General features: G+C 43.0%; 1 protein-coding gene across 1 annotated transcript in view; it reads right to left on the bottom strand.

The window, feature by feature from the left end:
* Window positions 1–15,053, bottom strand: part of CACNA2D4 (calcium voltage-gated channel auxiliary subunit alpha2delta 4) — a 114,470-nt gene that overhangs the window by 78,264 nt on the left and 21,153 nt on the right. The window contains exons 7-13 of the mRNA XM_047742879.1: window positions 6,137–6,197; window positions 5,320–5,470; window positions 3,344–3,418; window positions 2,520–2,609; window positions 2,294–2,407; window positions 1,728–1,806; window positions 99–232 (exon numbers count right to left, since the gene is read on the bottom strand). Coding sequence (XP_047598835.1) covers window positions 99–232; window positions 1,728–1,806; window positions 2,294–2,407; window positions 2,520–2,609; window positions 3,344–3,418; window positions 5,320–5,470; window positions 6,137–6,197 — 704 coding nt within the window. The remainder of the gene's footprint in view (window positions 1–98; window positions 233–1,727; window positions 1,807–2,293; window positions 2,408–2,519; window positions 2,610–3,343; window positions 3,419–5,319; window positions 5,471–6,136; window positions 6,198–15,053) is intronic.

The following is a 15,053-nucleotide window of genomic DNA, read 5'->3' as shown; positions in this document are numbered from 1 at the left end:
CATCTCCTGAGGAGGTACTCTGCTCACCACTCTCTTGACCCAGGAAGTTCCTCTTACTCCCGGGCCCCTAACTCGGGAACAGGGTCAGGCTCTCCCACCTTGCTGTCCATGTAGGCTTCTGTCCAGATGATGTCATGGTCATGGTTGATGACCATGGGGCGGCTGAGCACGTGCAGGTACTCCATCACATTCTCCTGTGCATCTGCCAGTGTGGAGATCTGCGTGTAGTAGCCTGACAGAGAGGGTGGTGTGGTTGTGGGAGGCTGGGGGTGCCACTTGAAATCAGTCTCTGGGGCCCATACACTGTTCCCCAGCTGCTCTTGGCTTACAAGTGGGATCTGCTCTGGGAGCTGCCCTGGGTCACAGGGACTATTCTCTCCCAAGGTTATGCTCTTTCCTGGGGAGAGATGGAGGCCATGGTTCTGTCTCAACCTGGGAGAGCTCTGGGGGGCATTCCCAATCCAGAAAGGCCACAAGAGCAGAGGGGCCTCAGCAGCAAGGACTGTGTGGGTTGGCTTCCCTCTCACATTGGTGCCATCTTTATTTCCTTACAGGGTTATCTTCCAAGAGCACCCTCTCCTGCATACAGCTCTGTTTTGGGGTCCATTTTCAGGGAGTATAGTCCAAGGCAGTGGCTCAGTGCCCCCTACTCCCCCTTCTCTGACCACTGTCCTTCCCAGTTACAGGGAGGGATGCTATAGCCTCTTTGTGGTAGCCAAGGTGATACTTAAAAGAGCAAATGGCTTACAAAATGGCTTAAAAGAGCAAATAGCTATGAATGACTTAGTACATGTTTACCTCTCTGGTCTCATTGCTTATCACCTCCCACAAAACATTCATCCCACCCTCCAGAAAGTGAAACTGCTTTCCATTCCCAGATGCCTCTTGTCTTAGACCCTCCGTCTGGAACACTCTTCCATGCTTTCTATGTCTGGCTGATTCTTACTATCCTTTATGTCTCAGCATAGACACCTCTTCCTTTAGGAAGCCCTCCCTGCTGCCTCCAAATTCCCATCAAGTCACTCTCCCAACCCCAGTATCGTCTGTGCCCCTCTGCCCTTATGCACATTTCAGATTACATCATCATTAATGGTTCACTTGTATGTGTCCTCTGCTGGATAGTAGCAAGAACAAGACTGAATCCATCCTGACCACTTTGCCAGGCACGACAGTACATACTCAATAAGCTGGTTGAATCGAGGGCCCAAGTTGGCATCATGAAGCCCAGGCTTTGGGTTCTGGCCAGAGACAAATGAGGACCACAACCAAAACATTATTCTAAAGAAAATGATGACCCTCTGCTTTTTTTCTGGAAGCAGAACCACAGTAAAGGGGCTTAATTTGCAACCAGAGGAGAGGAGTCTAGAAAAAAGAGAGAACTTACACTGAAACTGTGTAAGTTCTGTCTCACTGTCTGTATTGTGGTTCATATAGACTTTATTTGAAGAGAGAATTTTTGCTTCTGCAAACATGGATACATAAACTCTCAGTTTCATTTCAGGTGACTTTATGACCTAGAGTTCCTGCAGGGGTAATCATGCATTTACTCAGGGTTTCATGGGAGCAATCTACATTTTGTCTAGCTTTTCCCAAGTAAGAAGGAGGGGAGAATACTGTCATCTCGGCACAACACTGCTCCTCTGTAAGGCCCCCATGTCAGAGACATGGCTCAGCACCTTCAATGACTGGGCGGAGGCAGCAAGGAGCTCTGCTCACACACCACTTACCTTTGTTGTTGCATGCGATCCACTTCAAGCGGTCAGCGAAAGTCACTTCTCTTCCAATAAGATAAGTGAAAACTCGAACCTAGTCCACAAGACACAGATGGACTCAGCAGCCACGATCCTGGCTATAAGTAGTGCTAATATTATTTATGTCAGCCTTGGATATCAGGTCAAGCACTTTCCCGACTTGGGACTCTCCACTTTCATCCTATTGACCAGAAAGGATCCTGAGGCCCAGGCAGTGACAGGACTTGCCAGGGCCATGGTGACATGGGCCAGATCCTGAGCAGAGGGTCACAGCCTGGCAGTGTTCTTCTCAATGCCACACCTGATCTCTCACCCTGCACTCTTTCTTGCAAGAGGCCTCTGTGCCTAGGGTCAGTGTAATTTTGGAACACCAGTCTGAGACATACTATCTGAATAAGCTAACAGGTTTAATGGGTCAGAACATTTGAACTCAGGGCAGGCACGGTTTTTTTTGGCACCAATGGTTATCCCATGCAGGCAGTAGGAGAACATTCCCCTTGGCCCCTTCCCCTGCTCCCCTTGACTTCCACCAGAAGAGTAACCTTGCGGTCTGGCCAGTTGTACTTCTCAAACACTGGCTCATAGTCCTCCACGGCTCCATCAGTGATCAGCATGATGGCCTGGTTGCAGAGGCTTCCTTGCCGGGCCTCTTGGAACTGTGTGGGGAAAGAACAGGCACTGGGACTGCAGGCCATCTCCTGCCCTCCCCACACCTCCACCTTGACTCCCAACCCTTCACTCTCCCCCAGCTTCACCATGTGTAGGTACCTTCTTTAGGATCTGGAAGGCTTCAATCAAGGCTTGGTTCACGACCCCCACACCCTTGACCATCAGCTCATCTACCAGCTGTTTGAAATGCTGTCATGGGTAAGAAATTAGAGGAGGATCAGTGGATCGACAACCAGGGAACCTTCATCTTTGGTCTTAATTTCAGAGGCTGTTTAGACCTGTTTTCCCAAAACATGATTGCAGAATCCATCTCTTCATGATCTAGCTAATTTCACAGCTGGACCCCTACCACAGATGTTTCTCAAATGCCCTCAAGATAAACTGAGGGAGTGTAAATGGCTGGGTGCAAACACATTCCTGCTACTGGAAGGAAATTCCAAGTGAAGCAACCAAACTCAAATTCTCCAGCCACAGGAAGAAGGACCTGTCACATGAAAGCTTTTCCTTTGGAAAAAAGTTGCCTCTCTCCTTGCCTTTGAGAAGGACTCAATCCGATGGGTTTGAACTTCTCTTCCTTTTGGGGAATCTTCTTATGACTGATATAGCGGAAAGTCCCATGGAAGAGGCAAAGAGGAGAACTAAGTCTTGGATAACCCACAGAGAGAAAAAGCCGTCCTGAATAAGTGAGATTTCCCTTGGATGGGAGGTCTCTTTTGGCTCACTATTTGCTCCATAGGCAGGCAGTATATTTATGAAGCAATTTCTTGGGTGTATTTACATGGGTAACTTCTTTGCCCTCTTTCCAAGTATCATGGGAATAAGGAAAGGGGACCATCAGGTAGTCTGTACATGTGGCTTTCCACCATCCTAATCAGAGCAGGGACTCAGAAGCATCAGGTACTTACCTGATGGGGGACACTCACCTCACGATTGTCTCGATCTGCCTGGACGAGGATCCCTTTAAAACAAGGCTCGATGTAATGGATGTAGTCACTGTACTGCAGGTGCAAAGAGCAGAGGGGACAGGAGAACAGTTTGGGTCCATTTGGAAGGTCAGGGCCCAGTGAAAAAACTCAGGCATCTCACAGGTTACCTAGGCACCTGTGTAATATTATCTCCGGATACCCTATGCTTCTGGCAGTTCTTCTGAGCAGAGAGAAGGCAGTACAGAGAACAGTGGGGTCTTAACTCCAAAAGTTCTCCCTCAAAAACTGGTCTTGGGCCATTTTCTCAGGTGGCCGGTTGAGTGATGTCCATCTCCCAGAACACACAGAGAACCTGAAGGTACTGAAAGAATCCCTTGGGTCTTCACCCCTAGGACTACACAAAGTGCCTTCCATGAGAATCCCAGAGCCTTCCATGTGCAGACCCCTCCCCAGGGCCTGGGTCTGGGGATTAGGAACTGTGTTCTTTCACCCTTTGCCTTATACTTATGATGAAGATCTTCTAACTTTCAACAGGGAGCGGGAAGGGAAAAAGATGAATTATTACTGCCCTCTTTTTCTTACTCACTCCACATCCTCATAGCTAAAATTCAAATATTCAAGATGTCTTTAATCTATTTCTGTTTAAATAAGAGAAGGAGGGGTGCCTGGGTGGCTCAGTTTGTTGAGCAGCCAACTCCTGATTTCAGCTCAGGTCATGGTCTCAGGGTCCAAGCCCACATCAGGTTCCCTCATCAGGGAGTCTGCTTCTCTCTCTCTCTCTCAAATAAATAAATAAAATCTTAAAAAAATAAATAAGAGAGGGAGAGAAAGGGAGACGGTGGTGACATGGTAGTAGGAGTGCATGCAAGTTCGAGGACAAATGTTGGGGTGTTCTGGGGGAACATTGGGAGCAAAGCTTCCCCTACCTCTCCTCCCCAGATGGCAGGAGAAGGGTTGGGAGAGAGGCGCGGCAGGCCATGTGGTAGGAGCAGGAGCACACTCACACTCTGCCTGAAGGGGTCAGACCTGATCCTGTGGCTGTCCTGGCCCTGCTGCAGGTCATGACCAGGGATGGAAAGGTGGTGGAGATTGGGAGGGTGGGGTCCAGGAAATGATGCAGGCCACAGGGGAGCAGGGGAGCAGTTCAGGAATGAGGGGGGCCCTTCTCACAGCCTGGGATGAGCATTTCGAAATTAGATCATTTTTGCCTTGGTATTCCTTTACTAGATACATAGATTCCACGGAGGACAAGCATTTTCAGCAATGTGGCAAGTTGGTGGGAGAGTTTTGGATCAGGTGACCTTCAAAATGATGCCTCCAAGGTGGCAGTCAACTCTGCCTCCTTGGAGGACTGAGCTGGCTTGCTCTTTCATTGCATTCCTGACTCGTATGTTCCCACTTCTTTCTACTTTTTCCCTTTCTTTTATTACTTTTCTAGAGCAGGAAGAACTATCCTCAGGAAGAGTTGTGGTGAAAGCAGGAGCAGGGTTTGCTGGTCCCTTTCCAGGCCCCCACAACCTATGCTCCCCTTCTCCTGATATATCTGGACTTGGGTGGGATGAAAGAAATGGAAGGCCTGGAAATGTTGTAAAAATCCAGAGCCCAGGGCTCACTCATCCAAAGCATAACAGAGAGGCTGTTCCAGAGATGGGTACCACTCAAGGGCACATGGGTGAGAGTAAGTTAGGTATTTGCTCAGGGCCAGTGTCTCTTAATTATTATTCTCAGGTTCATCTGAGAAATTGGTGAAATCTACAGAATTAGAAAAAAATGGATGTGCATGTTTTACACATAATTTCAGAAATTCTGTGGACCTCCTTGATCTGACCTTAGCTTAGAAGCCCCAGCTTCAGAGGAGAGAATCATCATACAATATGAAGCAGCAAGTGATTGTAGGTATAGGTCATTCTAGTGCAGGCAGAGGAAAGGTTTTTTCCTAGGGGAGCTATTCCAGAGCAGGAAGGCACATTTACCGCGATGATGTTAACAAAGTCATTCTCCCCCAGTGTGTCCAGGATGGTGGAGATGGTGTGCTTGGCAATAGTCATGCGCAGCCCCTTCATGCTGCCGCTCGTATCCACCACAATCACTATGTCCTTGGGAGAAGTAGCAGCTTGTATGTACCTTTAGCGGAAAACAAGCACAGTCCAATGATGGGAAAACTAAAGCCAGGGGAGCCACCCGACTGAGTCTCTAATTATTTCTATTTAGAGTCTGGCTCAAGTGTGCCCAAAGTTCAGATTTGTGATCCATCAATGCTAGGTTTTATCAGGTCCCATACCCACTCAGCGTAGTTCCAAAGCCATTTTGGGGTCAACAGCTGGGAATGTGCACATCTAAAGGGCCTGTCAGGTAGGAGAAAGGTTAAGTCCTGGTGGTAACCCTTATCCTCTTTATTTTGGACCAGCCAGTGTCCTGGAGGGGCAGGCAGCAAGGAGGGGGACAGCTGGATTGCACCCTCAGATTCTGCTACAAATCTATCAAAGGAGGAGTGTGGAGGGAGAGGCAAGTCTGGCAGAGGATTGAGTTAAGTTAGAGACAGCTCAATGTCCTGTGTGGAGGTTTGGGGTAGGAAAGACAAATGTGAAGAGCCCTGGAGCAAAGGCAGCTGCAGAGACAAGGAGGAATGCATCTGGCAAGTCTTCCTGCTCTTGTGTTGGATTTAGGTTCTACATTCTGAAGCCTTTGGCTAGTGGTAAGGGCCGGGCAGGGACCAGACGAGAACTAGGCGGAACCCAAGGGTTGTAAGAGAGATGCCAGCATGAGAGACCTCTTCCCTGGAGCTCTTACCAGCCACGATTTCTGCAGTCAAAGGTAATGACTCCATTCTCATCAGGTGTCCATTTGATACCTGCAGAGACAAAGCCTGTTTTTTTTTTTTTTAAGATTTTAAAATTTATTTGTCAGAGAGAGAGAGGGAGAGAGAGTGAGCACAGGTGGACAGAATGGCAGGCAGAGGCAGAGGGAGAAGCAGGCTCCCCGCCAAGCAAGGAGCCCGATGTGGGACTCGATCCCAGGACGCTGGGACCATGACCTGAGCCGAAGGCAGCGGCTTAACCCACTGAGCCACCCAGGCGCCCCCAAAGCCTGGTTTTTGCACCAGCTCAACAAAGCTGCTTCAGAGAAATGATTGGGTGATGATGTCCAGTTTGACCATCCCCAAGGCAGGACTGGCAGTGGGCCTGGGCAGCAGGGTGTGGGACCACTAGATTACACCCTGTAAATTGAGGCAGCAGTCAAAGAGGAAGGCCAGCTTATGGAGGAACACCTACCACCCACACTGCCCAGACCTAGAGTTGGAGTTACTGTCACAGGAAGGACCACCAAATGTGATGCCTGAGTCTCCTGTGACTGAACCTCACATCAAATTGTAGAAGGGGAAGCTTGAAGGAGGTATGACTTTTAGCATCCACTACCATCAGCAAAGCATGGACAGAGTGCTATTCTTGCAGGTGCTCTGATCTCTAGCCCACCTGCTTCTACTCAGCTTAATTAAGTTCAAAGGGAGAAGTGATTTGGTTATAAACAGTAAGCTCCTTGAGGTCAGGGATTCCCATTACCTAGCACAGTGTCTGACACAGCATGTATCAGAGTTGATGCTCAATACATGTTTTTTACAGGAATGAAAAATGAATGAATGTGTATGGAAGGTCTTGCCTTGAGCACTAGCAGAGCACCAGGATAGATTTTTGTCTTATTTATCTTTTCAGAAACTTGGATAAAGGCACACAAAGCACAGATATCACTGACATGATCCACAACATAATCTCTGTTTGAAAGACTTTAACACTGATGAATAGAGGGTTCAAGATAAGGAGATGAAAAATAAATGGTGAAATTGTAGTAGGTAATGTTTGGGCTAGAAAAAAAAAAAAGTAGTGGCGGTATCATGAGTGTCTGGCTGGGAGCCCCCAGAGATTGTCCTGTTGCACAGCAGTTAGACTTCAGATGAGATGTACTCGTTGAGGCATTGCTGGTCTCTCAAAGGTAGGAGATGTTTTCAGGGATCATGACCCCCAAACCAGACAAATGAAAGCAGAGTTCTAAGAATGAGGGACAGAGGTCAAGGCCACCAGGAGCCCTGGAAGGAAGAAACGGGACCAGAGCATGGTGGGAGCTTGAGTAACAATGGCTGTGATGTAGACCTGTAGGCAGCTAGAGAAGTAGGGTCTTCCGAAGGCCACATTCCTACAGCAGCATGATTGTGGGCAATCTGATCCTTAGAACAGTAATGAGGAGGGGGAATTGAGTCTGAAGTTTTTGGCTCTGAACCAAAACCTTAGAAGAGTATTTTAGTGGTCTTGCTAGGGGTATCTTCAACTCCAAGAAGAGATAGAAATGGTCCTCTGGAGGGGTAGCTTGCCTCTTGAAGTGGCATGGACTCACAAGCAAAGATTATTAAATACATGAGAAACAGGCAGTGTGAGTGAGAGGCAGCAGGAGCAAGAACCATCAGATGTAGCCTTTCAGGGATTACATGTGTTTGAATTACAAATACAAGATATAGGATATCTGTGTCAGAGAAATCACCAGAAAGAATATATAACAAGAAGTGTTAGGAACAAAGAAACAGCCTTCAGAATATGAAACATTCAGAAATGAAAAAAAAATTAAGTTGAAAAAATGCATAATGGATTATTCATAGATAAAGAGAAAATGCATGCATTTGAAAGATTCATCCAGAGGCTAGAGTCAGAAGGGCTAATATGTGTCTGGCTGGTGTTGTAGAAAGAGAAAAAGGAGAGCACAAGGAAGGACAATGGTCACAAAGTTGGTGTCAGCATATTCTAGGACTGACAAACAGTCCCAATCCATAGACCTAGTAAGCACATTGTATCCCAAGCAGGATAAATAAGATATCCTCATGTGGACACACAGTAGTGAAACTGCACAACTCTGAAGGTAAATAAATAAATAAATAAATACCTTGAAAACAGCCAGAAAAGCTAGAATACTTACAAAGGAACAGCAGTTAAACTGATAGCAGATCTTTGCAACATCACTGGAAGCCAGAAGACAATGGAAACACAATTTTAAGGTGTTGAGAGAAAATAATTGCTAATTTAGAAATGCATTCCCAGCAAAAACAATCATTAAAGAATACATCAGTGTTGATGGAGAGCAACAGTGTTGTTTGCTGAAATCTGTTTGGGAGTTTCTAGTTCCTCTGTGCTGTTATTTATTGCAAACCATTTCTCAGGGAGGGTGTCATTAAATGCAGGCTTAGTCACTCATCTCCAAAAAAAAAAAGACTTTGCCTTTTTCTGTTTAAATAAGATAACAACAGGAAATGATTGGTGTAACTCATAATTTTTTTTTAAAAAAAGGACTTTGAAAGCCAAACAAAACAATAAAATGAGGATAAAACAAAACATTTGCAGATTAACAAAGCTGGAGCAGTTTACCACCCAGAGACCTACTGGAAGGGAACATTCGGAGGATTTACTTCAAGTGGGAAAAGGATCTTGGAAAGACAGCTTGAGATGCATGAAGGTGGGCAAATAAAATAGTAAACAAAGGTTAATTCAAAATAGGCAATATTTGTCTTAAGTAACAGTAATAGTATCTAACTTGTGGGAATAAAAAAAGGGAAATGTTAGATGACAATGGAATGGAAATCAAGGTGGTAGAAGGAGAGGTAAGTGCAAGAATCCCAAAGCCCTTTTGTGACTGGAAGGAGAGTAAAGATATTATTTAATTTTAACATCTTGTGTTAGTATGCCTGATGAAATTGCAGGGGTAGTTACTAAAAATAAAACCAGAAGGAAAATTTCCAAACTGGTAGAAAAATAGAGAAGTAATGAGGGAAGTGGTTATTTATCAAACATTTAATCACTGAAAAAGACAAACAAGGATAAAGAAACATAGAAATAGAAGAACAAGTAAAAATTTTAGAAATCATACAATGGCATGTTTAACTATATCAATACAATAAATGTAAATGTGTTTAACTTGCCAGCCAGTAAAAGAGATTGTCAGTTTGGATAAAAATTGAAATGCTATGCACTATTTTCAAGAGATAGGACTAAAACAAAACAACATGGAAGGTTGGAAGTAAAAGAAGGCAATAAATATACATCACTCAAATACTAACCCAAAACTAGTATCACTCTATGGATATCAGACAAAACAGACTTACAACAGAAAGTGCAATGGGGCTAGCTAGTCCAGGTCAAACAGCAAAGATAGAGAAATCAGCAAATATATAGGAAATTTAAACAATACAATTAACAAACTTGGTCTAACAACATACACAGAATTTTTCATCCAACAATTAGAACACACAAATTCTTTTCAAGCACACATGGAATATTTATAAAACTTGATGACATACTTGACACATCTCAACTAATTTCACATAATCAGTATCACACATGCCAGGTTCTCTGACTGCAAATAAACTGAATTAGAAATTTATAATGAAAAGATAAATATAATTGGATATATTTGGAAATTTTAAAACACACTTTTAAACAACTAAAAGATCAAAGAAGAAATCACAGGGAAATTAAAAAATGTTTAGAAGCAAATAGTAATTTAAACAACTACCATGACACCAAAAACTCAGGCAATAACTTTGGTGTATCAAATCAATAAAGTGGAAAGAGAACCATAGAATGGGAGAAAATATTTGCAAACTATTTATCTGATAAGAGGTTAATATCCACCAAACATAAAGAACTACAGCTCAAGAACCACAAAAGCAAGCAGTCCAATTCAAAAATAGGCAAAGGAGGAGGTGAGGAGCAAGATGGTGGAGGAGTAGGAGACCTAAATTTCATCTGGTCCCAGGAATTCAGATAGATAGTTATCAAACCATTCTGAAACCTACAAACTTAATAGGAAATCAAAGATAAAGATAGCAGCAATTCGATGAACATAAAAGCGACCACTTTCTGGAAGGTAGGACGTGCGGAGAAGTGAATCCGAGGCGATGTAAGGAAAGAGAGACTGCGGGGGGAGGGGCCGGTTCCTGGCAAGCGGTAGAGCAGCAGAGCACAAAATTGGAACTTTTGGAAGTCTGCTCCACTCAGGGATGTCGATCCAGAGGCTAAGTGGGGGGTGGAGCCCTCATGGAGACAGTGTGGCCGCAGGACTCACGGGGTCACAGAAAGACCAGGGGTGCCTGAGTGTGGCAGAGCTCCCAGGTATCAGAGTGGGGAAGCCCATGGCAGAGATAGAGTTGAGCAGAGGGCTCTCAGCTCAGTGTTACTTAAACCATGATCCAAGGCACAGTTGGGCCACTGCTCTTTGGACAGGGACCCTAAGAGAAGCAGATCTGGGGAGACTCACCTTCTTCCACCAGCAGGAGTGGTGCGGGAGTGTGTGGCAGGAATCATCTGGGTTTGGAGACTCCAAACGGGGCTGTGCACCAGAGATAGAAATGCTTGGTCACCGACTGGGTGAGCTGAGAGTGCGGCCAGAGACCAGGGAGACAGGCATGATTGACTGCTTTTCTCTGAGGGCTCACTGAAGAGGGGAACCCCTGAAACTCTCAATTCCTCTGGGGCTGGAGATTAGGAGGCCACCATTTTCATTCTCATGCTCTAAAGTTGTATGGAAAGTGTTCAGGGAACGAAAGCTCCCGAGAGCGAACATAAGCAGATTACTTAGCCTGGACCCAGACAAGGGTGGTGTAATTCTGCCTCGGGCAAAGACATTTGAAGAATCACTGCAACAGGCCCCTCCCTCAGAAGATCAGCAAGAATGTCCAGCCAAGACCAAGTTCACTGATCAATGAGAACCGTGGAACTGCAGAGCTAGAGGAATGCAGCACATAGAATTCATGGCTTTTTGCCCATGACTCTTCAGTCTTTCAGTTAAATTTTTAAAATTTTCATTAATTATGGGGTGCCTGGGTGGCTCAGTTGTTAAGTGGCTGACTTCAGCTTAGATCATGATCCTGAGGTCCTGGGATTGAGCCCCTTGTAGGGCCCCCGCTCAGCAGGGAGCCTGTTTCTCCCTCTCCCACTCTCCCTGCTTGTGTTCCCTCTCTCTGTGTGTGTCAAATAAATACATAAAATCTTTAAAAATAAAATAAATTTTCATTATTTTTCCTATTTTTTCTTAATTTTTCTTCTCTCCTATTTTAACCAAATCTTATCTTTTCAATACCTTTGTAAAATCTTTTTTAAATTTTCATTTTTATAGCCATATTCTATTCCTTCTTTGTATTTAACCTTATTTTTTATATACATATAAGTTTTTCTTTCTTCAAAATTTTGGGATACAGTTTCTTCTAACAGACCAAAATATATCCTGAATCTAGTGAATGGTTTTGTTCTAGTCTCCAGCTTGGTCACATTCTCTACTTAAAAAAAAAAAAAAAAAAAAAAAAATTCTTTCTTTCTTTTTTTTTTTTTAAAGATTTTATTTATTTATTTGACAGACAGAGATCACAAGTAGGCAGAGAGGCAGGCAGAGAGAGAGGAAGGGAAGCAGGCTCCCTGCTGAGCAGAGAGCCTGATGCGGGACTCGATCCCAGGACCCTGAGATCATGACCCGAGCTGAAGGCAGTGGCTTAACCCACTGAGCCACCCAGGCGCCCAAAAAATTCTTTCTTTTTTAAACCAACTTCTTATCAATTCCTTTTTAAAAATCTTTTTAAATTTTCATCTTCACAGTCATATTCCATCCCTTCATTGTATTTATCCTTATTTTTGTATATATTTTGTATATATGTAAGTTTTTCTTTCTTTAAAAATTTGGGAGGCAGTTTCTTCTAACAGATGAAAATACAACCAAAATCAAGTGTGTAGCTCTGTTCTATTCACCACCCTAATCATATATTTTTTTTCCCTCCTCCCACCCCCGTTTTGGGTCTCTTCTGATTTGTTTAGTGCATATTTTTCTGAGGTTATTGTTACCCTTTCAGCATTTTTCTCTCTCATTCACCTATTCTTCTCTGGACAAGATGACAAGGTGGAAAAACTCACCTCAAAGAAAAAAAAAACAAGAGGCAGTACTGATAGAATTAGACGTCAGAACCAGAGTTCAGAATGACTATTATAAAGATGCTAGCTGGGCTTGAAAAAAGCATAGAAGATACCAGAGAATCCCTTTCTGGAGAAATACATGAACTAAAATCTAACCAAGTTGAACTAAAAAAAAAAAAAAAAAAACTATTAATGAGGTGCAATAAGAAATGGAGGCTCTTACTGCTAGGATAAATGAGGCAGAAGAGAGAATTAGTGATATAAAAGACCAAATGACGGAGAATAAAGAAGCTGAGAAAAAGAGAGATAAACAACTACTGGACCATGAGGGGAGAATTTGAGCGATAAGTGATACTATAAGTCCAAATGATATTAGAATAATTGGGATCCCAGAAGAAAAAGAAAGAAAGGGGCAGAAGGTATATTGCAGCAAATTGTAGCAGAGAACTTCCCTAATTTGGCAAAGAAAACAGGCATCAAAATCCAGGAAGGCACAGAGAACTCCCCTCAAAATCAACAAACATAGGTCCACACCCCATCATCTAATAGTAAAACTTATAAGTCTCAGAGGTAAACAGAAAATTCTGACAGCAGCTCAGGACAAGAAGTCTGTAACCTACAATGGTAGAAATATTAGATTGGCAGCAGATCTATCCACAGAGACCTGGAGGGCCAGAAAAGATTGGCATTATATATTCAGAGCACTAAATGAGAAAAATATGCAGCCAAGAATACTATATCCAGCTAGGCTGTAATTGAAAATAGAAGGAGAGATAAAAAGCTTCCAGGACAAACAAAAAATTAAGTATTTGCAAACACCAAACCAGCCCTACAGGAAATATTGAAAGTGGTCCTCTAAGCAGAGAGAGAGCCTAAAAGTAACATAGACCAGAAAGGAACAGAGACAATATACAGTAACAGTCACCTTACAGGCAATACAATGGCGCTAAACTTTTATCTTTCAATAGTTACCCTGAATGTAAATGGGCTAAATGCCCCAATCAAAAGACACAGGGTATCAGAGTGGATAAAAAAAAACAAAACCCATCAATATGCTGTCTACAAGAAACTCATTTTAGAACCAAAAACACCTCCAGATTTAAAGTGAGGGGGTGGAAAAGAATTTACCATGCTAATGGACATCAAAAGAAAGCTGGGATGACAGTCCTTATATCAGACAATTAGATTTTAAGCCAAAGACTATAATAAGAGATGAGGAAGAACACTATATCATACTTAAAGGGTCTGTCCAATAAGAAGATCTAACAATTTTAAATATCTATGCCCCTAACATGGGAGCGCCAACTATATAAACCAATTAATTAAAAAAAAATCAAAGAAAGACATTGACAATAATACAATAATAGAGGGGACTTTAACACCCCCTCACTGAAATGGACAGATCATCTAAGCATAAGATCAACAAGGAAATAAAGGCTTTAAATGACACACTGGACCAGATGGACATCACAGATATATTCAGAACATTCCATCCCAAAGCAAAAGAATGCAAATTCTTCTCTAGTGCACATGGAACATTCTCCAGAATAGATCACATTCTGGGTCACAAATCAGGTCTCAACTGGCACCAAAAGATTGATATCATTCCCTGAATATTTTCAGACCACAATGCTTTGAAACTAGAACGCACCACAAGAGGAAAGTTGGAAAGAACTCAAATACATAGAGACTAAAGACCATCTTACTAAGAATGAATGGGTCAATCAGGAAATTAAAGAAAAACTTAAAAAATTCATGAAAACAAATGAAAATGAAAACACAACTGTTCAAAATCTTTGGGATGCACCAAAGGCAGTCCTGAGAGGAAAGTATATAGCACAACATGCCTTTCTCAAGAAACAAGACAGGTCTCAAATACATAACCTAACCCTACACCAAAAGGAGATGGAGAAAGAACAGCAAATAAAGCCTAAACCCAGCAGAGGATGAGAAATAATAAAGATCAGAGTAGAAATCAATGAAATAGAAACCCAAAGAACAGTAGAACAAATCAACAAAACTAGGAGCTTGTTCTATGAAAGAATTAATAAGATTGATACTCCCCTGGCCAGACTTATCAAAAAGAAAAGAGAAAGGACTAAATTATACAATCGCGAACGAAAGAGGAGAGATTACAGCCAACACCAAAGAAATACAATTGTAAGAACATATTATGAGCAACTATACATGAGCAAATTTGACAGTCTGGAAGAAATGGATTCCTGGAGATGTATAAACTACCAAAATTGATCCAGAAAGAAATAGAAAACCTGAACAGACCCATAACCAGTAAGAAGATTGAAGCAGTCATCAAAAATCTCCCAAAAAACAAGAGCCCAGGGCCAGAAAGCCTCCCAAACATTTAAAGAAGAATTAGTATCTATTCTCCTGAAACTGTTCCAAAAAACAGAAATGGAAGGAAAACTTACAAACTCATTTTATGAGTGCAGCATTACCTTGATCCCCAAACCAGACAAAGACCCCATCAAAAAGGAGGATTACAGACCAATATCCCTGATGAACATGGATGCAAAAATTCCACCGATAGGATCCAACAGTACATTAAAAGGATTATTCACCATGACCAAGTGGGATTTATTCCTGGGCTACAAGTTTGGTTCAACATCTGCAAATCAATCAATGTGTATAACCCATTAATAAAAGAAAGAACAAGAACCATATGATACTCTCAATAGATGCTGAAAAAACATTCGACAAAGTACAGCATCCTTTCTTGATCAAAACTCTTCACAGGGTAGGGATAGAGGGTA

The sequence above is a fragment of the Lutra lutra genome, chromosome 8, assembly GCF_902655055.1.
Source record: "Lutra lutra chromosome 8, mLutLut1.2, whole genome shotgun sequence".
Taxonomy (NCBI): Eukaryota; Metazoa; Chordata; class Mammalia; order Carnivora; family Mustelidae; genus Lutra; species Lutra lutra.
The sequence above is the reverse complement of the archived record's forward strand: the minus strand, read 5'-3'. Positions and strand labels throughout refer to the sequence as shown.